The sequence below is a fragment of the Trachurus trachurus genome (genome assembly GCF_905171665.1).
Source record: "Trachurus trachurus genome assembly, chromosome: 8".
In the NCBI taxonomy this organism is placed as follows: domain Eukaryota; kingdom Metazoa; phylum Chordata; class Actinopteri; order Carangiformes; family Carangidae; genus Trachurus; species Trachurus trachurus.
In genome coordinates this window covers 4,483,683-4,510,873 of record NC_139905.1, presented here as the reverse complement: position 1 = coordinate 4,510,873, position 27,191 = coordinate 4,483,683, and the positions used below count along the sequence as shown (strand labels likewise).

Sequence of the window (27,191 nt, the reverse complement as noted above, 5' to 3'; positions counted from 1 at the left end):
ATGGCGGCACTTCGGAGGAAATTCGGCGAGGACTACCAGGTGGTGAACACGAACCGCGCCACCACCTTCTCCTCCGCGCCGGTGAAGAAGAAGCGGCAGCGCTTCGTGGATAAAAACGGCCGCTGCAACGTGCAGCACGGGAACCTGGGCGGGGAGACGAGCCGCTACCTGTCCGACCTCTTCACCACCTTGGTGGACCTGAAGTGGCGCTGGAACCTGCTCATCTTCATCCTCACCTACACCATCGCCTGGCTGGTCATGGCTTCGATGTGGTGGATCATCGCCTACATCCGCGGGGACTTGAACCACGGCCACGACGCGTCCTACACCCCGTGCGTGGCCAATGTTTACAACTTCCCCTCCGCGTTCCTGTTCTTCATCGAGACCGAGGCGACCATCGGCTACGGCTACCGCTACATCACGGAGAAGTGTCCCGAGGGCATCATCCTCTTCCTCTTCCAGTCGCTGATGGGCTCCATCGTGGACGCCTTCCTCATCGGCTGCATGTTCATCAAGATGTCGCAGCCCAAGAAGCGCGCGGAGACGCTCATGTTCAGCCAGGACGCGGTGATCTCGCAGCGCGACGGGAAACTCTGCCTCATGTTCCGCGTGGGAAACCTGCGCAACAGCCACATGGTGTCCGCGCAGATCCGCTGCAAACTCATCAAGGTAAGAAGAAGAAGTTCACACTGACTCCACTTCTTCTTTTCTTCTTTATGCAGATAATCACTCAGGCGTTTTTCTCCTGACTGACTGACAGCTCACATCATCTCACCAGCTGCATTTCAATGGTTTTAACCTCCTGTTGTCCACCTGGGTCAAGGAAGGAAGGAAGGCAGGAAGGACGAAGGGATAAAAAGAAAGGAAGGAAGGAAGGAAGGAAGGAAGGAAGGAAGGAAGGAGTGAAGGAAGGCAGGAAGGACGAAGGGAAAGAAGGAAGGAAAGAAGGAGGGAAGGAAGGAAGGACGAAGAGAAGGAAGGAAGGAAGGAAGGAAGGAAGGAAGGAAGGAAGGAAGGAAGGAAGGAAGGAAGGAAGGAAGGAAGAAGGGAAGGAAGGAAGGATGAGGGGAAAGAAGTAAGGAAAGAAGGATGGAAGGAAGGAAGGATGAAGGGAAAGAAGGAAGGCAGGAAGGACGGAGGGAAATAAGGAAGGAAGGAAGGAAGGAAGGAAGGAAGGAAGGAAGGAAGGAAGGAAGGAAGGAAGGAAGGAAAGACCAAGGGACAGAAGGAAGGAAGGAGGGACAAAGGGAAGGATGGGAGGAAAGAAGGAAGGGGAAAAAGGAAGGAAAGATAGATGGAGGGAGGGAACAGATTGGGACAAGAAGGAAGGAAGGAAGGAAGGAAGGAAGGAAGGAAGGAAGGAAGGAAGGAAGGAAGGAAGGAAGGAAGGAAGAAAGATTGTGGAAAGAAGGAAGGGAAAAAGGAAGGAAAGAAAGATGGAGGGTCAATTGGATCAAAAGAGGAAGGAAGGAAGGAAGAAAGGAAGGAAGGATTGTGGAAAGAAGAGAGAAAGGAAGGAAGGATGGAGACAACAAGAGGGTTAAAACGAAGCTGCTTCTTTTTTCTTTATTCCAAGTGTAATTGTGAGCAGATCCCTCAACGCTCTGCTGCTGAACAAAGACAGGCTTAAGGTGGTATTACCCTAATCCTGCTCCGGCTGCAGGAAGACTGCAGCCCAGCGAGCTGCAGCTCCTTAACCACACAGGTGACAGAGAGGAGCAGCTGCAGGTGTGTGCATGTGGAGGAGAGACAGAGAGAAAGAGAAGAAAAGAAAGAGAGAAAGAGAAAGAAAGTTGGTCTGAAGTGAGTGAGTGAGTCGGTCAGCTGGGAGGCAGCGAAGTGGATTTACGAGAACCTTAAAGAAACGCATTACTCTGCTTCCTGTTTTATTGGTTTCCTTCTTTTTTATTTCTCTCTTCCCTGAGATTTAAAGTGTTTCACAAAGCACCGCAGGATCTGAACGCTCCTCAAACACACACACACACACACACACACACACACACACACACACACACACACACTGACACACACAGGTGATGTTCTGCTAATGAACCTCATGCAACAACGAGCACAAAACAGCAGCAAGGTGCACGTTCCTCTTCTTTCTAATCATCATAATAGAAGAACTGAAGCTCCATTCAGCCTTGTCCGTCCGTCCGTCCGTCCATGTGTTCAACGTGCTGCACAATGGGCCATAAAGAAGACAAACAGCATTAGTGTGAGGTGCTTGCAGCTTGTTTATGTCCGTGTTCTCCTCCTGCACATCCAGCTCAGAGATGGTCAGCTTAATGATGCATGCAACCACAGAGAGAGAGAGAAAGACAGAGAGGACTGAGCTCAAGGAGGAGGAAGTGAACAGGAAGTATTTTCCCCGGTCAGGTTTAAACTAAAACCCCCAACAGCAGCAGCAGCAACAGCAGCAGCAGCGTCTCAATTAAAGTCTCTGTCCATCTGTGCATCAACAAACCTGATGATGATGCTGTGAAGTGCAGAAGTGCAGGAGAAAAAAATCTTATTCTGAGAGCATGTGAAGTGGTATTTTCACCCAGAAGTGGAGCAGCCAGCAACAAAGAGGAGAAGCAGTATAGAAGAGCAACAGGAGAAACAACCACAACCACATCAGCTTTATAAACTCTCATGCAGCCTTCCTCTCTCCACTCTCTTGGCTCTGCTCTTTAGTGTGTTTTGTGGTTTTTTCCGCTGCAGGGCTCTGTGGTCTAACCTCGTTCTTCTTATACGCTTCAAAGACTCTCTTACCCAGAGAGCTTTGTTATTATTTCTTTATTTTTTTGCTGCTGCTGCAGCTCCAGAGCCAAAGCACAGGAGAACAAAACAACACAACAAAAAAACTATAAAAATAAGTGACTCATCATGAGTGAAGCATTGTTTTAAAGCAGAAGGTAGAAAGCTGGAGTGGAGTGGTCAGTCAGTGGGTGCAGTCCCCGTGTGGAGATGTTGGTGGTGCTGTTGAGCTGCAGCCCTCTTCAACTCGTCCCTCATCTCAAGTGGCTCAGACGTCAGCGGCATCGTTTCATTTCATCTCATCTCATCTCAGGGAGTTGGAGCTTCTGCTGATGACTCGTTCGTGAAGCTGCATCTAAAACAGAGTGAATGAGCAACTTTTTAAAAAGGCCACATGAATTCAAATGTTTCTTCCCCCTCAGCTTCATTTTTTTTTGGACTGGGAGAATTTGTTTTTTTGATTATTCTCAGAAACTTTGGCAGCATTTTAATCACTGGTCCTTTTAAAAGTCGTCACCGATGAGCCTGAAACCTGCAGCGCTGAGCATCTATTTGTTCACTGTTGGAATAAAAAACAGCTTAAATGGAAACACGATCTCCAAACGAACCTTCGTCATTTTCTTTCACTGTCCATCGTCTCAAAGTCCCACTGTTTGAGAAGTTGGAGACGCTTTATGTCCGACTCACAGCAAAGAGGTTTAAAGGAGACATATTATGGAAATATCCGTTATTGAAAGCTCTTTATCATATATCTGGGTGTTTGTCTTTCCTTCCTGCCCCAAAATGTGAGAATTGACAAAAAAACTTTAATTTTCAGGCTCCTGAGGTTGAAATCCATGTGGTTTTATGAGCTGTTCCCTCAGTTGTCTGACAATAATGTCATTAGTTTTCAAATTTGCATAATCCCACCTCTACCTGTGAGTACAGGTACCAATAAAAGGGGCGGGGCAAGCAGTGGCTCATTTGCATTTAAAGGGACAGGCACTGAAACCAGCCGTTCTAGGGCTGTTTTGAGAGGATGAAAAGAGCTGTGATGTTTGATCCTTGGGGGATTTTGACCGAAGCACTGTCTTTAAGACACCTGGGAACTATTTTAATTTGTGGAAAAGCGGCAGAATATGTCTCCTTTAAGATGAAACCACTCTCTCTTTCTTAAAGATACTGCCCCCAGTTACCCACTGCTGTGTGTGTTTGTTAAATGATCCATCGCAACATGTGTTTACAGTTCCTGGTGTTCAGCTGCTCACATGATTTTAACTTTACAGAAGTGTTTCTGGAGGACACAATAAAATGACGGACCTGGCTAAAGATTAATACTAAGCTAATAGTGCATAAGATCAATGAATCATGTGATATTGACGTTTTAATAAACCAAACAAACTCATAATAAAGCGAGGGACCCTCACTTTATCGTGTCCCTAGGAACACTTCAAGCCCATTTGTGTCTTTGCAGTGCGTTGAGCCCTCGGGGCCACCGTACCGTAGCATTGCCAGTAAAGTATCCACCTGAGTCTAAAGAAAGATGAGAGAGAGGAGGTTTTTTATTTTTATTTTTTGCGGCTGTTTGAACATCCCATCCACGGTGCACTCCTGCTGGAGCTCAGCGGCCACTTCAGTCTCGGGCCCATTCATGTGTTTGGGGATGTTTCAGACACAGAACTGCTCTTAGTGCAGCGCGAGCGCGGGGGTAAGATGAAAGAAGCAGCCTTTTCCTGAGTGCAATAAACGAAACCCGCTGACCTTTTGGTTGGAAGTGGGCCTCTGGCCATCTGCCCGCGCACACGACGTGCACAATATTTTTGGTCTTTTTCTGCTGTGGTGATGACGGCTGCAGCTTCACCGTGGTGGTGAGAGGGGAAAAAAACAAAAACACAACATGCTCTGTACATCTGCACCAGAAGGAAAAGGTCAGCAGTGTAATCAGTGTAATCTTTGTCAGATAGAAATCATGTCTGGCACCTTTCAGCGAACGGCTGCTGCTGGACACCTGCAGCAGCACAGGTGGCGCTCAGCGTGGAGCGCCACGCGTACAGTAGATGTAGGACGGCTGCAGAGAGAACCAGAGGTGACAAAGCTGTTATCGGTGCAGAAATGAGCCTTAAAATAGTTCCCAGGTGTCTTAAAGACATGTCTGTGACGTGCTTTGGTCAAAATCTCCCAAGGATCAAACATCACAGCTCTTTTCATCCTCTCTAAACAGCCCTGTTCAGAACGGCTGGTTTCAGTCAAGGGGGCAGTTGTCGGTCTGAGAAGTGAAGCTTCTTCACTTCTGCGTTCAACAAACTGCAATCCCCTCGGCTTCCTCTGGGGGCTGGTGTCAGAAAGCAGCATTCTCCATAGACCCCCATGTTAAAATCGCCGACTTTACATCCTCAATAAACATGATAAAAGCCTGGTGTCAGAACGTTTTTTGGTCTCAATCGATAGTTTCTACCCCCACACACACTCTGAGGGGGGTGAATTTTTTTTTTTAACTCTACCGTTTTACTGTTATTAGGTTAAAACTCTGGCCAATTAGGGCGCGGAAACGTTAAGTGACAGGTCAGGAGCGGTCCGGAGACAGGCTGCTTCGAGGCCAGTGGGCGGGTTCTCGGCCGGCCAATCCAACATGGCACTGTTCAGGCCGCCATATTTGAGTCACAAAAACGACTCCCCAAAACCAATGGGTGACGTTACGGATGCTATGTGCATTCTTTTTACAGTCTATGGTTTCAGTGCCTGTCCCTTTAAATGCAAATGAGCCACTGCTTTCCCCGCCCCCTTCTACTGGTACCTGTACTCACAGGTAGGGGTGGGGTTATGCAAATTTGAAAACTAATTACATCACTGGAAGACAACTGAGGGAACAGCTGGTAAAACCACATGGATTTCAACCTCAGGAGCCTGAAAATTACAGATTTTTTTTTGTCAATTCTCACATTTTGGAGGCCGGAAGGCAAAACAAACACACTTAAATATATGTTAAAGAGCCTTCAATAAGGTATATTTCCATAATATGTCTCCTTTAAACCACTGTGCTCAGGTTTCAGGCTCATCGGTGGCAGGAGACGACTTTTAAAAGGACCGGTGATTAAAATGCAGCCAAAGTTTCTGAGAATAATCAAAAAACAAATTCTCCCAGTCCCCCAAAAAAATTAAGCTGAGGGGGAAGAAAAACTAAACGTTCACAGTTTTGATTTATGAAAAAACATTTGAGTTCATGTGGCCGAGGTTTTTTTTTAAAGGAGCTCATTCACTCTGTTTTAGATGCAGCTTCACCAATGAGTCATCAGCTGAAGCTTCTTTTTTTTCTCCAACTCCCTGAGATGAGATGAGATGAGATGAGATGAGATGAGATGAGATGAGATGAAACGATGCCACTGTGAGGACGAAGCTACAACATCATGTGGAAAAAGCAGAATTGACAGAGTCTTAGCTTCCTTGCTCTAGCTTCCTGTTAGTTTTAGAATTGATTTTAGGATTTTACTGATCACATTTAAAGCTCGCACTGGTCTGGCTCCAAGCTTTATATCTGAACTCAGCCTGGTCACTCCAAAGTCAGGGCTCAAATCCAAAGAGGACTGGGCTTTGGAACAATCCGCCTAAGGAGATAAGGCGTGCGGATTCAGTGTTCTTAAAACCCCATTTTTACACACTTGCTTTTATGTGATCCTCTTCTTTTTATCGTCTTCTTATTGTCTTCCGAGACAAATAACCAAATCCAGTTGCGTTTGATTTAAATTTCCTTGAGATAACTATGACCTGGATAAATGAGAATATTCACAGGCTTCTTATTGTTTCCTATCATTTTTATTCCCCTATCTTACATAATGTACCTTTACTCTCCTAGTCGGTTTAGCCCCCATCCTACTTTTAGATTTACTGTCATTGCCCCGTCACTATTGCCCTATTTCAGCTCACAGTTGTACTCAGCTGCTCTTATAGCTTTACTTTTACACCTTCTTCTGTTTGAACTTTTTTATCCCATCTTTTCTTATCTTACCATATCTCATCTTATCTTCTTTTATCATGTATACCCCCTTTTATTCATTTTATCTAATGAACTACATCCTGCGTTTTTAATTTGACTCCTCAGGGTCTCAGTTTGTTGTTGGGTTCTCGTATTGACTGTGTTGTTGCTGTATTTCTTGGGCGGCCCATCTATTATGGTTTTATGGCATTTGTTTGTGACTTTTCTCTTATGTCTATATGTTGTTTTGTCAAGCACTTGTGTTTTTAAAGGGATAGTTCAACATTTTGTCAAATTGGCCCATTGCCATAATCCCTATAGTCGTAGCAGTAGGTTCGTTACCTTTAATTGTTGGTGCAAGCTATTTTTTAGAACGGCAGAGCAGAGCCGTGAGCTGCTCAGAGCTACGCTACAGAGGCTAATAGTAGGATTTCTTGGTTTCCCTCATCAAACTCATCAAATACACAATCCAACAACTCCACAACGCTCTGGTGGACAAGTTGTGACCTGCACATTCACCACGCTATGAGATAATAACACAATGTTACCACACAGAGTTGTTTTAGAGGGAAATGCAGAGGCTGCTTGATGAAAAACTGCCCTCGATGGAAACGTGCATCAGTGGTTTTGCATGAATTTCCCTCTAAAACAACTCTGTCTGGTAACATTGTGTTATTATCTCATAGTGTGGTGAATGTGCAGGTCACAACTTGTCCACCAGAGCGTTTTGGAGTTGTTGGATTGTGTATTTGATGAGTTTGATGCAGGGAAACCAAGAAATCCCATGAGCCTCCGTAGCGTAGCTCTGAGCAGCTCGCGGCTCTGCTCCGCCGTTCTAAAAACAGCTTGCACCGACAATTAAAGGTAACGAACCTACTGCTATGACTATAGGGATTATGGCAATGGGCCAATTTGCCACAATGTTAATCCCTTTATCCCTTTAAAGGTGCTATATAAATGAAGTTATTATTAGCTGTCAGATACACACTCCACTGACGATGACGATGATGAAGCCGGTTTAGAAGTGAACAACTTGTTGGCGCTGCCTGTGATTGGACCGTGTTGTTCCGTCCGTGCAGCAGCAGAGCTCCCGCCGAGCTGTCGCACATGATTACCGGGTGACAGCAGACGGCAGAGAGAAGGGAGCGACAGACCAATGGGAGCTGTCAGCCAGAGTCCTACTCTACCATGAGCAGTTGAAATGCAGCTTTGCAGGGCGTCCGTCCGCTGACAGGCTCGCGGGGCATCGTGGTGGAACATCCTGGCTGGCAAATACGACTCTGGTATTAGAAAAAGGAGGCGGGAGCGCGGAGGAATTGATTGAAAGTGATGGAGAGTGGTGGCAGAGAAGCTCAGAGACATAAAAACCAGTTGGCGACAGATTTCTTTTAAAAACATTTTCATTGTGTGAGCGGTGTTGAGAAATCCTCAGGGTATAGCAGTGGTTCTCAACTGGTGGGTCGGGACCAAAAGTGGGTCTAGACCCGTTCTGGATGGGTCGCGGACAGCTGGTCAAAAAAGTAAATAATATTTAATGCACATCTGATGTTGGACATGTCTTTTATTTTGAAAAATAACTTATATTGAAAGGCACACGAGACACGTGAACACATACAGTTGTAATGGTCCTCCTCAGTTTCTTATTATTTGCTCCATTTGCTCTGAATGCAAAGATATCAGTTTCTTATTAATGTGGCCTGAATGCAGTGAAAATACCTTGTTTTGTGGCTCTTTATTTTGTGCAATTGGATATTTATTCACTTTTGTGAACATGCTCTGAATGCAGAGATGCATTAGAAGTCAAATATATCATTTTGTTGGTCTCCATTTTGTGCAGTTTGATATTTTTTTATTCACTTCCGTACATGCAGTTGTCATGGTCCTCCTCAGTTTCATTCATGTGCTCTGAAATGCACTTTGCTCAATAAAGAGCAAAATGTTTTTAAAGGCTTAAAAAAGAATTCTTGGTTTGAATTCTATAAAAGTGGGTCACGACTTAATGACCATGGGAAAATGTGGAGCCCAGAGTGAGACTAGTTGAGAACCCCTGGTATAGAGGAGCTGGGTTATATACCAGGCAGGGAGGGAGGCTGAAGCAGCTAACAGTGGAATTGATTTCCATTTCTATCCTAATAAAAATAGAGGCAATTATACAATTACATTGTGGTTGAGCTGTGGAAACGCCTCCAATCCCTGCAGCCATTGATTAGCATTCCCCACGGCCAGGAAGCTCTGGACTGGATCTCTCTGCTTTGTGTCCTACTCCTGAATAATTCAGAGTCTTCACAGGTGTGTATGTGTGTGCGTGTGTGCTCTGAAATGAAAACACACACACAGAGACAGAAATTGTCTTTACAGTGTGATATTTGGACTTAAATGTGATTTGTAAGTCAGAAATCCACACAGGCTGTAAAATATTGCATTAATATTCTTCTTCCACTTCCTTTTCTTGAATGAACACAACAACATCTACAAACCCCTGACAGTGATTATGCACGAGTGTTATTACAGTGTTTCCACAGCCAAGTAGAACTCAGAGGCAGCAACAATTTTTTTCACATTTTCCGTGGCCAAGAAGAAGAACATCCTGACATGAGTCACTACATCTCACGCCGAGGATTTAAAGGAATAGTTCACCCAAAATTCAAATTTCACTCATTATCTCCTCACCCTCATGTGGACTAAGGGCTGGGAGAAGTTTCAGAGTCCTCCGTGGCTTCTCTGAGTTACAGCGGGTCTCGGCGTAGCAGTGCATGTCCATATAACGGTTGCAAATGGATACCAACTGTCTTCGTAACAAAAAGACACACCAAAAAACATCCAAATACCTCCATGCTGCTCGTCTGTAATGTCCCTCTTGTATTGAAGCCCCGACATGAGAAATTGTTCCGAAAAAAAATTAAATAAGTCTATGTTTTAAGCTTGTTTGTAGTGGAAGCTCCCAGTGTCTCAGTTCACTGCTCTTCCTGTGTGACCGGTGGAACAATTTCTCATGTTGGGGCTTCAATACAACAGGGACATTACAGACGAGCAGCATGGAGGTATTTGGATGTTTTTTGGTGTGTCTTTTTGGACGAAGAAAAGTGAGCTCCATTCACAACCATTATATGGACAAGCGGAGCCCCGCTGTAACTCAGAGAAGCCACGGAGGACTCTGAAACTTCTCCCAGCCCTTAGTCGACATGAGGGGGAGGAGATAATGAGTGAAGTTTGAATTTTGGGTGAACTATCCCTTTAAGAAAACACATGAAACACACAGCAGCAGCTCTGTTCCCTACTTCCACACCATGTCTCTGTGTCTCTGATTATTATTTCTTATCCTGGTTTGGTTTAATCCGCCTCCACAGTGACATGATCAGGATGATTTCACAGTAATAAGCCACAGAGACCATCCTCATGTGATGAAGTCGTGCTGCTTTTAAACACGTGAGCGAACTTTTAACGATTATATCTCATTTTACCTGCAGGAGTGTTGCTCACTTTGTTGTCACATTTGTCACATTTGTCCTGTGGGCACTCATTGGTCAAACTAAAAAAAAACAAAAAAAAAACAAAAAGGGCGGCGGTGCTGACAGTTTGTCCTCTGGGGCGAAGCCTCAGTTTGTGAACATCTGTCCCATTAGTGCACATAAACATAAACCTGAGGAAAAACAGCTACCAGCCTTTGTTAATGTGCTCGCCCAAATCTCTCTGTCAGCGCATTTAGGAGTGTTAAAAATACAACAACAGCAACACAACAATGTAAAAATATCAAAGGTAAAGTCGGCCGAGGTCGACTGTGGAGCCTCAGGTCGACAGAGCTTTTAGTGGATGTCGATGTGAGTGCGGTCAATTTACCAAAGGATGTCCACATGAAGGCATCAACACACCGGGGAGGGGACGGACAGAAGACATGAAAATGAAAATGTTCACCAGCGAGTATTTCACCTCAAAGTCCGAGGCCATGATCCCCGACAAATACACAATCCAACAACTCCAACTCCACACTCTGGTGGACAAGTTGTGACCTGCACATTCACCACGCTATGAGATAATAACACAACGTTACCAGACAGAGTTGTTTTAGAGGGAAATAGATGCAAAACCGCTGATGCGCGTTCCTGTCGGGTGCAGTTTTTCATCATCAGTCTCTGTATTTCCCTCTAAAACAACTCTGTCTGGTAACGTTGTGTTATTATCTCATAGCGTGGTGAATGTGCAGGTCACAACTTGTCCACCAGAGCGTTGTGGAGTTGTTGGATTGTGAATTTGATGAGTTTGATGAGGGAAACCAAGAAATCCCATGAGCCTCCGTAGCGTAGCTCTGAGCAGCTCACGGCTCTGCTCCGCCGTTCTAAAAATAGCTTGCACCGACAATTAAAGGAAACGAACCTACTGGTATGACTATAGGGATTATGGCAATGGGCCAATTTGCCAAAATGTTGAACTATCCTTTTAAATCTGCAGCATTTTTTCTGTTCCAGTGTTCAAACTACAAGAAAATAACAAACCTGTGTATTAACAGTCAGTCTCAGTCTCTACACTAACGAGGAAAACCTTCTGAGGCTCTTCACGACACTTTAAACGTCTGTGAGGCTGATTAAACCACACAGCTGTCAGAGCCGTCGCTGCTGCTGCTGCTGCTGCTGCTGCTGCTGCTGCTGCTGCTGCTGCTGCTGCTCACCTGGAGAACAGGTAGACAAACGCTGTCTGACAACAACAGAAAGAGACGGAGAATATTTAAAATTAAAATGAGGCCTGAGAACAGTCGCTGCCTCTTCACTTCCACTCTTTACCAGATGTTGAGGAGGAGGAAGAGGAGGAGCAGGACAGATGTTTGTGTGGACTGTGACCTTTTCAAAAAACTCAGCCGTCGTCACGTTCAGCTGATTGGGTGGAGACTGCAGCTTCACGGACACAGTCGGTGCACATTTAGGCCCAATCCCATTTCACCCCTTGGCCCTACCACTTACCCCTACCCCTCCGTTTTGCACGTTCACATGTAGGGGTAGGGGTGTCCCCATCCCCGTTAGGACAGAGGGGTAGTGGGAAGTGGTAGGGCTACATAGCCCTCCAAACGGAGACTTTTCAGAGGCACACTCCAAACGGAGGGGTATGAAAAGTTTCCCAGAATGCATCTTGCGGCAGCCGGCAGCGGTGGCTGTAAAACGAAAAGCTGTTTTATTTCTCACTGTAGCGCGGTTATTACGTCACTTTATTAAGTTTTAATATTTTTTCATGCGAGAAAGTAACTATTTAGGTCCCAAATGTGCGGTTAGTTTATCCAAATGACGGCTGGTTAGAAGTTTGCTCCGACGTTTTTTCGGAGAAGTGAAGCTCCAGGAGGAGCGGCTCCTCACAGAGACAGCGGCCGGTCTGCAGAGCTGGTCGGCCGGCCAAACTCCGTCGTCATCCCGGGAGAAAAGACGATCGCTAATTAACTTATCCGCAGGTTTTTAGAGGTTTACCACCTGCTGGTTAAATTCTTTTTAGCATTTAAATGTTGGTCTCATTGATGAAATCTGACAATTGTGGCAGTAGCATTAGTTTATTTGAATGAAAAGTTGAAGCTTTATCAGACAGAGGAGCAGGCAGCGCTGCCTCGGGTCTCTGTACGTACAGAAATCACCACATTTACATCAATAAATAAATGTTTACAATCAGCCTGCATTAAGTTTTATCTTATTTTATTAAGTTATATGGTACACGGCTATTTGATTTCTGGCAAAAGCTCGCCGCATCAGCTTACGTAAAAGCCAGTGGAGACTACGTGATGACGTATGTGATTGTTGAAGGGGTGTCCCAATTCGTAGGGGTTGACTTTCTACCCCTACCCCTTGTAGCTCCGTTTCAAGGGGCAAGTGGCAAGGGGTAGGGGAAGGGGTAGGGGTAAAAAAGAGAAATGGGATTGGGCCTTACATTTCCACCGGTGAAGGCGGGAAAACTGCAGCTCATTCCAGGTCCCATCGACCGACTCGTCGTCATTCCACTGGATTTAATTTGAGCAGTTCATCGTTCAGGCCAGATTAGATTCCTCTCGGCGCATGTAGAGGTGTTAGAGCTGCACGATCCTGCAGACCTGATTGCATACATACATACAACCCTCCCCCCAACTCTCACCCCTCCAGCTTGATTGATGAAGGCTGAGGCTGGCGGAGCATGGAGTGGAGCTGCAGGACGACCAACTGGCCACTTTAGCTCTAATCAATTTTTATTTGTCACCTGTCTGCATCCATGAGCATCACTCAGAAACGACAGAAACACGCCGAGGCCCGAGACAAAACCACGCACACAAGCAAAATGCCTTTCTAATGATAATGAACACCTGACACGTCGTCGAGTCGGCTGAATATTCAGGTGTGCCGTGGAGGCGAGGGAAAGGAGGAGAGATGAGATTTGATTTTCCAGCAGAAAACCTCTCTCTCTCTCTCACTCTCTCTCCTGAAGCGATTCATTCTGCTGTACCACCTCCCCAAAAGGAAAGAATAAAAGCAGCGCTGTCGGAATCCGTCAGAGCTCAGGGAGAGAAATCTGTTTTTATTTGTCGGAACAGGATGTCACATTTAGAGAAAGACACTAGACAAGCCCAGCTATCTGTGAATCTTTGTGTGTGAGAGGAGAGGAGGCGTAAGGAGAAGGAGAAGCGCCAACGGGGGCCTAGCTGGTCTGTTGTAAGGAGCTTTGCCTGCCAATGTTTGCATACACTCATCCATCTCTTTAATCTTAAGCGACAAAGACGGGACGTGAAAGGCAGAATCTCCCTAAGCTAGCATGAGATAACCCACATAGAGGAGAGATGCCAGCCAGGCAGCGTTCAGTGGCCTGTAAACAGCCAACAAGTGAACAACAATAACCCCCCCTCCCAACCCCTCCTCTCCTCTCCCCTCCGCTGACATGAACATCGCCCTGCAACATGAATATGAATCCAGAGGAGCGTCTCATTGATATTCACAGACGATAGAAATAGAATACAATGTTTTCTGGCGATGCAAAGCCTGTTTACTCACACTTCATTCACTGTGAGCGTCTCAGCTGAGCGATGAGCTGTGGGGCAATGTCACCGTGAGGTCGGACCGGGGTCGGGCCGAGGCCGAAGTCTGACGTGCAGCAGCAGCGAGCCAGCGAGCCGGCGGTGGGAGAGGAAGCAGAACCAAAGATGCAGCAGCAGCGAATGGAAATCATTTGAAACTTTGACTTAAATCCCTCTTCAGTTGTCCTCCATAACTCAGAACTATAATGAAATACACTAAATCCCCTGTAAATATAAAACCAGAGCAGAACTTCTCTCTGACATTCCTTCAAAACGCTTCTGAAAGTAATAAATAATCTCATTATGGTTGATTTTCTGCTCAAATTTGGGGGTTTTTCAGGCATTAAAGGATAATTTCCGTTTTTTACAACCTGGACCTTATTTCTAGCATAAAATACGATCATTTACTCACCCAGATAACTTTGGTGTCATTTGGAGTCGTTTTGACGAAATTAGCCCCAGTGGAGCGGCACGTATCCGTATAATGCGAGTACTCAGGGCACCCAAGCGCAGCCTCTAAATAACACATTATCCGCAGAGAAACTCCTTCATTTCACCAATATTTAGTTCTGATAGGCTAGTGCTATTCCCCTCTGAGTCCGGGGTTAGCTGTTATCAACATCCAGGGTCTGTAGGTTGACCTACTGACCTCTGACCTGGATGATGTCATCTCCGACCGTGGTGCAGCGCGGCTAACTTGCTACCGCTAATGCTACGGTTGGTTCCTGCGTGTTTCTGACTTGTCAGAACAAAATGAGCAGCTGGATGAAGTTCAGCTTCCACAGGCTTCCTCTCCTCAACCTGGACTCACTAAAGCTCCCGCTAGTTGAGATAAAAATGGACCCGAATGCCGAAGCAGAATGATTATTATCAGAATGAGCCGCGCGGCGCTCAGAGATGACATCATCCAGGTCAGAGGTCAGTAGGTCAACCTACAGACCCCGGATGTTGATAACAGCTAACCCCGGACTCAGAGGGGAATAGCACTAGCCTATCATAACTAAATATTGGCGAAATGAACGAGTTTTGCGGCAGATAATGTGTTATATAGAGGCTGCATTGGGTGCCCCGTGTTCTCGCATTATACGGATACGCTGCTCTCTGGGGCTAATTTTGTCAAAACGACTCCAAATGACACCAAAGTTATCTGGGTGAGTAAATGATCGTATTTTATGCTAGAAATAAGGTCCAGGTTGTAAAAAACGGGAATTATCCTTTAAAAACCATAAATTGTCCAATTATGACTTAGCGGCTGTAAGTAGGCTGTAAATGCAGAGGTGGTGAGACACACACTCACTGTCAAACTGCTTCGTTAGCATGACCAACTAACTATCCTGAAAACTTTCTCGTTTAATGTTACAAGTCAGTTGTTTGACAAATTTGCACGTAATGCTGCTGCATGCTGTCACATCCTAGTCAACCAGGCTTCAGGTAGTTGTTAGCATTGTTGTTGCAAAATTACACAGTAAGAGTTTGGAATGAGCTTCAGAGGAGATGTGCAAGCTCCGTTTCTGGTCAAAAAACCTTTTATATAATTATATTATGACTTTGCAGACTTTGATTTTTTATTGTTGGTTTGTTTTGAGGTAATGTGGGGGATTATATTTGGATTATTTTGATAGCCTATTTAAATGATATGGATTATCATTTTTTAATGGTAGGCTTTATTTGTGTTTTGTTCTTTTACGTTGCCATTAACTTGATATATAGAAGATTTCCTGTAGCTACCCAATGTATTTTCATTGAATTTCATTAAATTAATGACACAATAAACAAGACGAAGCAGCTAATAAACAGTTCTGCACTGTTAAACTACAGGGCAGCCATCTTGGATTGCAAAGTCAGGGTTATTGAAATTTCGACTCCAGGGAATGTTTCTGATGACCGAGCTGATTGGAAACTCGGAAAAAACTCAACTTCTGGGTTCTTCTTATGAATCACAGAAATAGTAGCTATCTGACAAAACAGTTGTCCTAGATAAAAACCCACAGGACATATCAAACACCAACAACTGTTTTTCTTTTCATGCTGTTGCAGTGATAAAACATTTATGGGTTGTGAACGAAGCATTAAATTGTAAACAAAGACACTTTTTCATCTTCTGTCTCCGGCGCTGTACATATGAAAACAGCTCCATGTTCCTAAAACACATCATTAAAACAGCTCGGCCTGGCTGCCTTAACAGTAGCCTAAAAAACAACAACACAAGAACAACTCCTCACAAGTCTTTATTTCCACATATTTTTGCTTTAATCACCAACAATCCATCTCCAGCAGAAGAAGTGCGCTTCTTTTTTTTTTTTTATATCACCGCTTTTACAAGATTCTTGTTACGACATCCTGAAACACTAAAAACCCAGACAGTACGAGCTACGAGCGGAAGGAGGAACAAGCAAACAGTGAGTTACTGGGTTGTAATGATTAAAAAAAGAAAAAGAAATGATGTAATTATTATAATTTCCAGTGCGCTGGAAGCGAATACGACTTTATTATCAGCTCATTTTGGGGAGGAACAAACACATGTTCAGAAAGGCTGAAAGAGGAAATAATGCTTTGATTATTTATTCATTTTTTAAAATTTTACAAGAACAGAAGATCCAGAAATGGAAATAAAGTATGTGTGTGTGTGTATCTGCGTGGGCGATCATTATGAAGTTGTGTTTGGTGCAGGAAGAGTCAGTGTGTGTGTGTGTGTGGGTGGCTGGTGGCTGACACATCCAAATTATTGGTTGGTGGTGAAACAATGTGGAAAAAGAGAAGAGGGTGTAAAGACTTATGGAGGAAAATCATCTTTTTTTATGCTAATTAACTCAGAAAAAGGAAAAAAAGAAAGTATTTTTGATGCTGTTCAAGAAAGATTGTGAGTGTTTTAGCTCAAAGGAACTCGATCCTTCTCATTATCTCTAAATGTGGTGATTTGCATAGAAAATCTTAACCTTTGAAGGTCGGATTAAAAAGTGTTTTAGCTCTACTGCTGGTCATTAGATTATTGCATTATTATTATCATTATTAATAAAACATTAAAGCTGCAAGTCTCTTTTCTCTGGGAGAGCAGCAGGATGTGAGTTAAACCGGCTGTAAATCTGAGGACATGTGTGGAAACGAGTAAAAACAGACTGTTAAGTGAGGGATGAGGAGGAGGAGGTGGAGGAGGAGGAGGAGAAAAGGACGTGAACGGGGCTGATTAAACAGAATGAGACAGGGAAAGGAGAAAATACACCCCAGTACCTTGGTGCCGTGCTCCTCCAACATCATCTGGGCAATTAAATGCTTCCGCACCGGTTCACACTCTGTAGGCAAAGTCCTGTCCAAACACGCTGCTGCTGCAAATCAATGTGAAGTGCCAAGTCTGAGGATGTTCAAGAGAGAAACAGAGAGAGAAGCTACAGATGGAGGTGCATGCATACACACCGATTGATACAGGTCATTTTCAGAGACTCAGAGAAAAAGAGAAATAGAGCGGTGGAAATGCTCTTGTGTGTTTTGATGTGGAGCTGTTTGAGCTGCAGTTGGTGTTGGTGGATCACCTGCAGTAGATTTAAAGGATCAGGAAAAGGAGCTGAGCGATGTGTTGACCTGTGGACGAGGACGAGGTTAACGGAAAAAAGAAAGAAAGAAAGAAAGAAAGAAAGAAAGAAAGAAAGAAAGAAAGAAAGAAAAACACCTTAAGAGCCGATATCAGTTTGTAGGTTTGATCTTCTAGCTCTTTACAACTCAGCTGACCTGCTGTGTGTGATTCAGCGTGAGGCCGAAGTGTGAAATTCAACGGTTTATAGCACCAACAGAAAATATATATTTTTTAAAAAAGGCAGTTTGACTTGAAGATACAGCAGAAAAATCAAAAATATCACTTTACTGCAGCGTATAGACCCAGATCTACCACAGATTTGTTTTGTTTTGCCTATTTATTTTATAACCACTGTGCACTGGAGTGTCATATGTATTGTTTTTTGATTTAGGATGATAATTTATCTGTATTGTAAAGATTTTGTCTAATAACCCAAACTCTCACCTTTAGAGTCCTGGACTAAAAATCGGAAGCCGTATTCTTAATTATACATAACTTCAATCCTTAATCAACGGTAAACAACCAAAGCTGTTTCTGTACACGTTAATTTTCTGCTATTTAAAGGGATAGTTCAACATTTTGACAAATTGTCCCATTGCCATAATCCCTATAGTCATAGCAGTAGGTTCGTTACCTTTAATTGTCGGTGCAAGCTATTTTTAGAACGGCGGAGCAGAGCCGTGAGCTGCTCAGAGCTACGCTACGGAGGCTCATGGGATTTCTTGGTTTGATGGGGACGTGCATCAGTGGTTTTGCATGAATTTCCCTCTAAAACAACTCTGTCTGGTAACGTTGTGTTATTATCTCATAGTGTGGTGAATGTGCAGGTCACAACTTGTCCACCAGAGCCTTGTGGAGTTGTTGGATTGTGTATTTGATGAGTTTGATGAGGGAAACCAAGAAATCCCATGAGCCTCCGTAGCGTAGCTCTGAGCAGCTCACGGCTCTGCTCCGCCGTTCCATAAATAGGTTGCACCGACAATTAAAGGTAACAAACCTACTGCTAAGACTATAGGGATTATGGCAATGGGCCAATTTGCCAAAATGTTGAATGAACTATCCCTTTAACACGTTGAGACTCTGGAGACTGACTCACAGTTGGAGACTCACCCTAGTGGTCAGGAGAGGAACTGCAGCTGCTGCTTCTTCCTCAGTGTTGATGCTTCATGTTTTTCAGCCTCAGATGTTGGCACCTCAGTGAAATGAGCTCTTTAACCTCTGACAGCGAACACTTGGTTTTAGTTTTCCTGAAAACAATTTAAAGGGATAGTTCACCCTAGAATGATATTTCGCTCATTATCTACTCACCCTCATGTTGACTAAGGGCTGGAAGAATTTTCAGAGTCCACCGTCCCTTCTCTGAGTTACAGGGGGTCTTGGCGTAAAAAAAACACACACAAAAAAACATCCAAATCTCGCGTGATTTGCGCCGGCGTCAGTGCGGTTACTGCGAATCACTCGAGATTTGGACGGACCAGGAAGAGGAGCTTCGAGAAGCTTCCGCTACAAACAAGCTTAAAATATAGACTTATTTAATTTTTTTCGGGACAATTACGCAATTTGGGGCTTCAGCACAAGACGGACATTACATACGAGCATCATGGAGGTATTTGGATGTTTTTTTGTGTGTGTTTTTTTACGAAGAGCTCTGGTGTCCCTTTGCAACCGTTGCATTGAAATGCACTGCTACGCCAAGACCCCCTGTAACTCAGAGAAGGGACGGTGGACTCTGATAATTCTTCCAGCCCTTAGTCAACATGAGGGTGAGTAGATAATGAGCGAAATATCATTCTAGGGTGAACTATCCCTTTAATGAGAATTTAATGAGCTTCGGTTAAATATCTTTATATGTGTCTATTATCATATGACAAAAAGAGGACATGTATCTAACCCTCTCTTTTGCCTTTCTCTTCTCCATCTTTATTCCACCATCTTTGCTTTCCTTCCTGTGCCTCAGTCCCGTCAGACGCCCGAGGGCGAGTTCCTGCCTCTGGACCAGTGCGAGTTGGACGTGGGATTCGGGACGGGCGCCGACCAGCTCTTCCTGGTCTCCCCTCTCACCATCTGCCACGAGATCAACCCCAAGAGCCCCTTCTTTGACCTCTCGCAGCGCTCGCTCATGAACGAACAGTTCGAGATCGTCGTGATTCTCGAGGGCATCGTGGAGACGACTGGTGAGGAATCTTTTTCCTTCTTTCTTTCTTTCCATCCTCACAGTTTCTTTCCCTTCGCTGCCAATCTAAATGTAAATTCCTATATTAATATCAACCCACACAACATTCCTATCTAATAGATACCCGTAATCTAGACCGCGAGATCTCATTCCCCCCCCGCCCTCCCAGTTTTCCACATTTGGAGAAAGTGAGAATGAGAACAACACATGAGAATGAGAATGACAACGTGATTGAATTATGAGGGAGATTTTATTACTCCAGAATCGGTTTATGCCCACTCTATGCATAATAAAAGCCCGTGGTCATAGATGCACGTGTCACTTTGATGAATGAGGCAGGTTTTTTAGTAGAAGTTCCACTACATTCTTCAGTAGAAGCCGAATGTAAAGCAGCAGCAGCAGCAGCAGCAGCAGCAGCAGCAGCAGCAGCCATGATCAGGGCCGTTGTATAGGGGAGAAAGGTGATGATAATTCTAGGGGCCCAGCGCCCAGTGGGGCCCATAAAAAACCCCAGTAGTCTAATCTTTGTATGACTGATTTATTCTGCGTAAGACCCTGACTAATACTCATAGTACACTGTAAAAACTCAACATCTTTCCAAGAATATTTGTCTTATTTCTTGTTCAAATGTCTCATTTCTAGTCAAAACTAATCTCTTTCCACTTAAAATAAGACTCATTACCTAAAAATTAACTTGTTTTTAGATAATTTTCACTTAAATTCACAATAAATAGAAAAATCTGCAAGTGAAAGTAAGTTTTTTGTGCTTGTAATAAGGACCTTTTAATATGATGTGCCTTATTTTAAGTATAATGAGATTTGTTTTGACTAGAAATTACATTTTGACTAGAAATAAGACAAACATTCTTGGTAAGATACTTGAGTTTTTGCAGTGTAATGCTGCATTAGCATCAAAACAAAGAAGGCTAAATAAAAAACGATAATACATACGTAGTCTAAGAAAAAAAAAAGGAAAAGTTAGGGGGAGGGGCCCACTTTAGTATTCTTTAAGGGGGCCCAGAATTCCTAGCAACGGCCCTGGCCATGGTGGAGGACTCTCAGAAGCTCAACGCTGCGCTCTCTCTCTCTGTATATTTAACACAATGATGCTTCCCCAAAGTCCAACACAAATAAATCCATCTCCCTCTTTTCTTTCCGGCTCAGCTTCTATCCATCCATCCCTCCATCCCTCCATCCTTCCTTCCCTCTCCAGCCTCTGTGGAGGGAAACCACAGAGCTGAATAGGCTTATAGCAGGAGGGAGGGATCAGCGGGGAAGCGTGTAGAGTCAGGCCGGCTGCACGGTCTGTGCTCTGTTGATAAAACCATTAAATCAGGGAGCAGCCAGAAGTTTAGCGTCGCAGAGAGAGTCAGTCGAGGAGCCGAGGAGTGAAACTCTGGCAGGGTCGTGGACTCATCCCGTCACATCCAGCCGCTGACACAGATGCTCAGCCTGTTGATTGTGTCGCTGCAGCTCGTTCCCATTATGTCCAGATTAATAACTCCCTAGAAGGTTTCATCACCAGACCTGTCTGAGACGTCATCCACAGGGTTTAGAACTTAAAAACATCATTCAGTTTAGTCACTTTGAACTTTTTTTTCATTGAGCAAGGATTAACGATCAATTTCAAACCACTGTCACATCAACCAGGACGATTCAGTCTTGAAATCCAGAAGATTCTCATCTGATTCAAAATTAGTTAATGCAACATCTAACAAAACATTTTGTGCAGACACTAGGACTGAAACGGTATAAGTACCAACTAGGGGTGCACCGATTATTCGGTAACCGAATATATTCGGCCGAATATTGCAAAAAAAAGCAACATTCGGCCTTCGGTGGAATGAGCGCAAAGCAAGGCCGAATATTAAAAAAAAAAAAAAAAAGTCTGATAAATACGCGATCGCGCGACGATGGAAACGGCAGCTTAAACCCATGGAGCTTTATTAGTAGGTGACTCCTACTGCTGGAAAAACAACAGCAACAAGAGCAGTGGGGGGAAAGCTGCACAGCGACCGCGCGCACCGTTGCACGTCGCTCCAAGAGCCCGGTGCCGGTGCGTCCTGTCTGCAGCGGAGACAGGGCCACTGAGAGGCTGAGTGAGGGGACCGTTCCTGTAGGAACGCGCCTTTTAATTAATCATTTAAAAACCAAACAACAACATGCTGAGTAGGCTACGAAAGGGAGAGACGGCTGCAGCAGTTAAAACGAAAGTTCCTCGTCCCAGCATGTCGCCAACTCCGTCCGTGGCCGACGTCTTTTAAAACAGAGTTTCCCAACCTTGGGGTCGGGACCCCACGTGGGGTCGCCTGAAATTCAAATGAGGTCGCCTGAAATGTCTAGCAGCCTAATTGATGAATTAAAAAAAATCTGACCAAGAAAGGTTAGGAACCACTGTTTTAAAAGACACTTGGGTTTTTTTGATGAGCAACGGCAACTGGAATATTCAAAAACTGTCAGAATAGTCAATAAACATTTACTTTCTTTGAAAATTAAGTTAAAAAAAATATTTTATTTAAAAACTTTATAACCATTTTCAGTATTCGGTATTATTCGGTTATTCGGCCAAGCGTTTTGATTTTATTCGGTATTCGGCTTCGGCCAAAAAAATGCCATTCGGTGCACCCCTATACCAAACTAATTCTATCTCTCACACAAAAAGTTTTGTTTATTTGATAGCCACATTTTTTGATTTTCTATTTAATATTTAATATACAGATTATTTAAAAAATAATTATGTATTGAGTGAGGGGCAAGCAATATAAGATGTATATTCTCCGTGCTCCTTTCCAACCAGTGAATAAGAAAATGTAATGATTTGCTATGTTTATTGTTAAAGTTGTGAAATTACCTTGGTTGAACAAATAGAAAGAAAGAAAGAAAGAAAGAAAGAAAGAAAGAAAGAAAGAAAGAAAGAAAGAAAGAAAGAAAGAAAGAAAGAAAGACAAATGTTCATAATAAATGAATTAACTTTTTTTTTCTTTTCAAGCCGAACCTCAAAAAACTGAGCCTTGAATTCAAAACCGGAAAATTTTTTATTCACTGTTACAGCCCCGGCAGACACTGAAATTAAAAAACGCTTTAACGGTTCCCAGGATCAAGAACCAATAGAATGACGAGGCTCTCAAACAGCAGAGCAGAACCTGTAGAAACAGAGGAGTTCCTCATTAAAACCTATATATAAATATCGTTAGCGTTCGCCAATATGCAGACGACACACTCCTCTCTCTCTGTGTGTGTCTGTGTCCTCGTTTAGCCTCCTGCTCTGTAACAACAGCGAGGTCGAGCCCAACAGAAAGAAGGTGAAGCATCCCCACACACAGTGCGCTCTGTAAACAGTGCCAGGAGTTTTACATAAAGTCCTCTTCTTCGGGGGACGCCCTGCTCTCCGGCCGCCATGTGTTTGCATATCGCTGCGCCGAAGGGCTTTATGCAAGATGCAACTGAACATTAAGCAGCTGGGTGAATACCCACATGATGCCAGAGTGATGAAACAAAGCTGGCATGCCCGTCGGGCTGCGAACCCCTACAAGCCTCCACTGTGCACTGCCGGTGCTGGTGTTTTGGTCTTTAAGCATCTGCAGTCAGAAGAAATACAGTCACAGAACGATCCCAGACGACTCAGCCTGGTGTTTCCAGCCTCGGGGCTAATTAAGAACAAAAATGACCTTTGTGCAGATGTAGGACTGCTGAAGGTTTTTCTTTTTTTTTCTTTCTGTGGATGGAGATGAGCAGAGAGCCTGGAATAGCATCGGGCTATGACATAACACTGCTCATATCGTGGCTCAGAGGGACGAGATCAGACTCCTACTCTACAGCTGTGTAGTGTTTAGTGAGCAGTGTTTAATAGAAGAAAAAAAAGCTCAGCTCAGGAGGAGGCAGAGCCGCTGGATCAGAAGAAATATGGACTAAGTGCTTATTGATTGCCGCGGACCTCGAGCGAGCATCCAAATGTCAAGAAAATTATTTTACAAGAGCCGAGGTCAGACAGGGGAAAACAGTGTTTAGGATGTTTGCAAACTGCTCTAATCCTGCAACACACACTCACTCACACACACTCATACACACACAGAGAGACAGCAGCAGCAGCAGCAGCATCTCTGCCTCTCAAATGATGAACAAATATGCACAGTAATAAACGACTGCCAAAACAGCATGACACCGCTGAGTCAATAGGTAATTGTGTTTCAGAGGAGACGAGACGATTCACAACTGGCAGCAGCAGCAGCAGCAGCAGCAGCAGCAGCACGGTTTACAGTGAAGAGACATAAAGACAGGCCGATGCAGCTCGGTGCTAATTATGTTGATCAGACAGCCAATTATCACAGGCAACACGCTGACAGACACACAGACAGACACGCTGAGGACAAGCGTGAGTCACCTTTCACCTACATTAACAGAAAAGGTGCAAAACACTCAGCAGCTGCACGGGAACATGAAACAGAAACAGAAAGGGAAACAGAGGCACTTTGCTCCCTCAGAGAGACCTCGCTTCGCTTTAATTACTCTAATCAAAGTTTTACATCAGAGCCGACATGCGTGGAATATAGGACGGCATTTATAGGTTGTGATAACAGTCAGTGGTGAGCGCTGGTTTTTATGAATTATGGGATTTTTCTGCTTTGAAACCGTTTTTTTAAAGGGATAGTTCAACATTTTTGGCAAATTCGCCATAATCTCTAGTCATAGGAGTAGGTTTGTTGCCTTTAATTGTCGGTGCAAGCTGTTTTGAGATGTTTTGAGAGTTTTGAGCTGTTTTTTCCCTCATCAAATACACAATCCAACAACTCCAAAACGCTCTGGTGGACAAGTTGTGACCTGCACATTCACCATGCTATGAGATAATAACACAACGTTACCAGACAGTAGGGCTGGGACGATATGCTTTTCTCCCGATTCGATTCTTCTACGATTTTTTGGATGGCGATTCGATTTAAATTGCGACTCTACGATATTGCAGATTCTCTCGATTTTTAGTCTTTAGCATTTTTAACATTTATCTGCACACAAATACTGTAGGAGCCTATAAATTAACATACTCCATTATAAAGTGAACTTAAACCCTTTTCAAAACCTGGACTCTCTGTATGTAAAAAAAGGCGAACAAATGCACATTGCACAATATTTTAAAAAAAATTCAAAAAAAAAAATCTTTATGTGAATCGATTTTTTCTCCCACCCCTACCAGACAGATAAGAGTTGTTTTAGAGGTAAACGCAGCTGGAACTACATTCCAGACACGGCTGCTGGGCGGAGGGATTTCAAAAGCGCAAAGTAGTTCTGAGTATTTGCTTCATGTGTCGTAATGTTACATGATTATCTCATAGCGTGGTGAATGTGCAGGTCACAACTTGTCCACCAGAGCATTTTTGGAGTTGTTGGATTGTGTATTTGATGAGTTTGATGAGGGAAACGTGGAAACAGCGCGCCGTGCAGAGCTCACGTCTCTGCTCCGCTGATCTCAAAACAGCTTGCACCGACAATTAAAGGTAATGAACCTACTCCTATAAGACTATAGGGATTATGGCAATAGGAGAATTTGCGGAAAATGTTGAAATATCCCTGTAAGTCTCTAATAGAAGAAGCACAAAGCTCTGCAGGTGGTAAAGAAGAGCTAATGTGCAGGAGCACTCGGCCTTTCACACTCCACACTAACTGAGTCGTTCAGAGTCACTGACTGAGTTTCTCCGTGTGTGTGTGCTGCAGGGATGACGTGCCAGGCGCGGACGTCGTACACGGAGGACGAGGTGCTGTGGGGCCACCGCTTCCTGCCCGTCATGTCCCTGGAGGAGGGCTTCTTCAGGGTGGACTACTCCCAGTTCCACAGCAACTTCGAGGTGCCGACGCCGGCTTACAGCGTGAAGGAGTACGAGGAGAAGAACTCGCTGCCCTCGCCTCTGTCCACCCCGACGCACGCGCTGACCGACAGCCACGGCATCGGCGGCGGCAGCACGGCTCGACGCAACCGGGTGTTCTCGGTGGATTGCATCAACATTTCTTCGGACGAGAGGGGCCGACATGGCGGCGGCGGGGGGACGGCGGGCGGCGGCCGGCTGCCCAGCAAGCTGCAGAGGATGAGCTCGTCGGGGAAGGAGGACCTGCAGAGGAAGGTGCTGCTGCTCAGCTCGCAGCACTCGGAGAAGGCGTGCAGCACGGGAGATCTGCCGCTCAAGCTGCAGCGCCTCAGCAGCTCCTCGCCGGGGCCCGAGCCCGAGAACCGGCTGCAGCTCAAGCCCTTCAAGGTGGGATTCGACCCCATGACGCAGTCCACCGGAGACCTGTACCAGCACAGCCTGCAGCAGCAGCAGCCCACGCTGTCCCCCCCGGCCCCCCCGGCGCCCATGCACAGCCCGCTGCTCTCGGCCGGAGCGAGGCCCGAGGACAACCTGCCGGCCAAGCTGCGGAGGATGAACGCCGACCGCTGAGCCACACTGCAAAAAATCAAATATCTTACCAAGAATATTTGTCTTATTTTTAGTCAAAATGTCATTTCTAGTCAAAACAAATCTTGTTGTACTTACAGTAAAGGGATAGTAGCAGCAAGTGGGGTTGTATGATCTACAAATAGCCCCTAAGTACTTTAATTGCAGTAGAAGACTCTCTGCACTCCTCCCGTTAGCAACGCCAGCCCATAATAGCCCTGCCCAGAGATTTACAACGTACATTGTTGTGAACGGACCCAAAGAAACGGCCTATTTTCGCAGCCTAAAAGAGGTTTTACGTGAAAAAAAATACACAGTTCCATTGTTCGCTATAATATAATTTTTTCCAGCCCTTCAAAGTGCAGGAAAAACAGGTAAAACCTCTTTTAGGCCGCGAAAATAGGCCGTTTCTTTGGGTCCATTCACAACAATGTATGTTGTAAATCTCTGGGCAGGGCTATTATGGGCTGGCGTTGCTAACGGGAGGAGTGCAGAGAGTCTTCTACTGCAATTAAAGTACTTAGGGGCTATTTGTAGATCATACAACCCCACTTTAAGAAAATGCTACTATCCCTTTAAAATAAGACTCACCACATTAAAAAGCAGCTTGTTTTTAGACACTTTTTCCTTCTTTCAAGCATATTTTCACTTGAAATAATCTGATCGTGGAGCAAGTTTTTCTTCCTTATTACAAGCACAAAAAACTTGTTGTTTGAAACAAGTGAAAATGATCTAAAAACAAGTAATTTTTTAGGTGATGAGTCTTATTTTAAGTGGAAAGAGATCAGTTTTGACTAGAAATTAGACATTTTGACAACAAATAAGACAAATATTCTTGGAAAGATTTTGAGTTTTTGCAGTGCAGAGCAGACAAACAGAACAGAACAGAGCACTGACAGTTTCTATTTACAACCTTTTACTGGAATTACTGTGATTTCTGTGCTTCATAGCAGAGGCATCCACGCAGGCTTCATCACACACACACACAACGAGAAGAAGACAGCAACACAGATTTCATGCTTAATGCGAACTTGATTATTCTGTAACAGATGTGCATGTATACACTAAATCCATTGTTTAATGTATGCACCACTACTCTTAATAATAGCTCTTCTTAGTTTTATCTAAATATAAATTATATTACGATGATAATAAATTATGTTTGATCCTTCTATTGTTTGTGTTTTTATTAAAAAAAAAAAAAAAAAAAGTCAATGTTTGGTTTATAAACTCATTATGTTTGTTGGTGCTGCAGCAGTTTTGCCAAATCCGACAGTGCAGTTTTTAATAAGCTGTTGTTAATGCCTTAATTTTGCCCTCCAGCAAGC

At 44.3% G+C, this 27,191-nt stretch overlaps 1 protein-coding gene across 1 annotated transcript; it reads left to right on the top strand.

Moving 5' to 3' along the window:
* On the top strand, positions 1 to 25,871 carry kcnj19a (potassium inwardly rectifying channel subfamily J member 19a; the record flags this gene model as incomplete). The annotated part of the gene is made up of 3 exons (XM_083976796.1): positions 1 to 669; positions 19,226 to 19,442; positions 25,148 to 25,871. The coding sequence occupies 3 exons, from the start codon at positions 1 to 3 to the stop codon at positions 25,864 to 25,866; spliced, it is 1,605 nt and encodes a 534-aa protein (XP_083832922.1). The 3' UTR covers positions 25,867 to 25,871.
* Between the last annotated feature and the right edge of the window lie 1,320 nt (positions 25,872 to 27,191).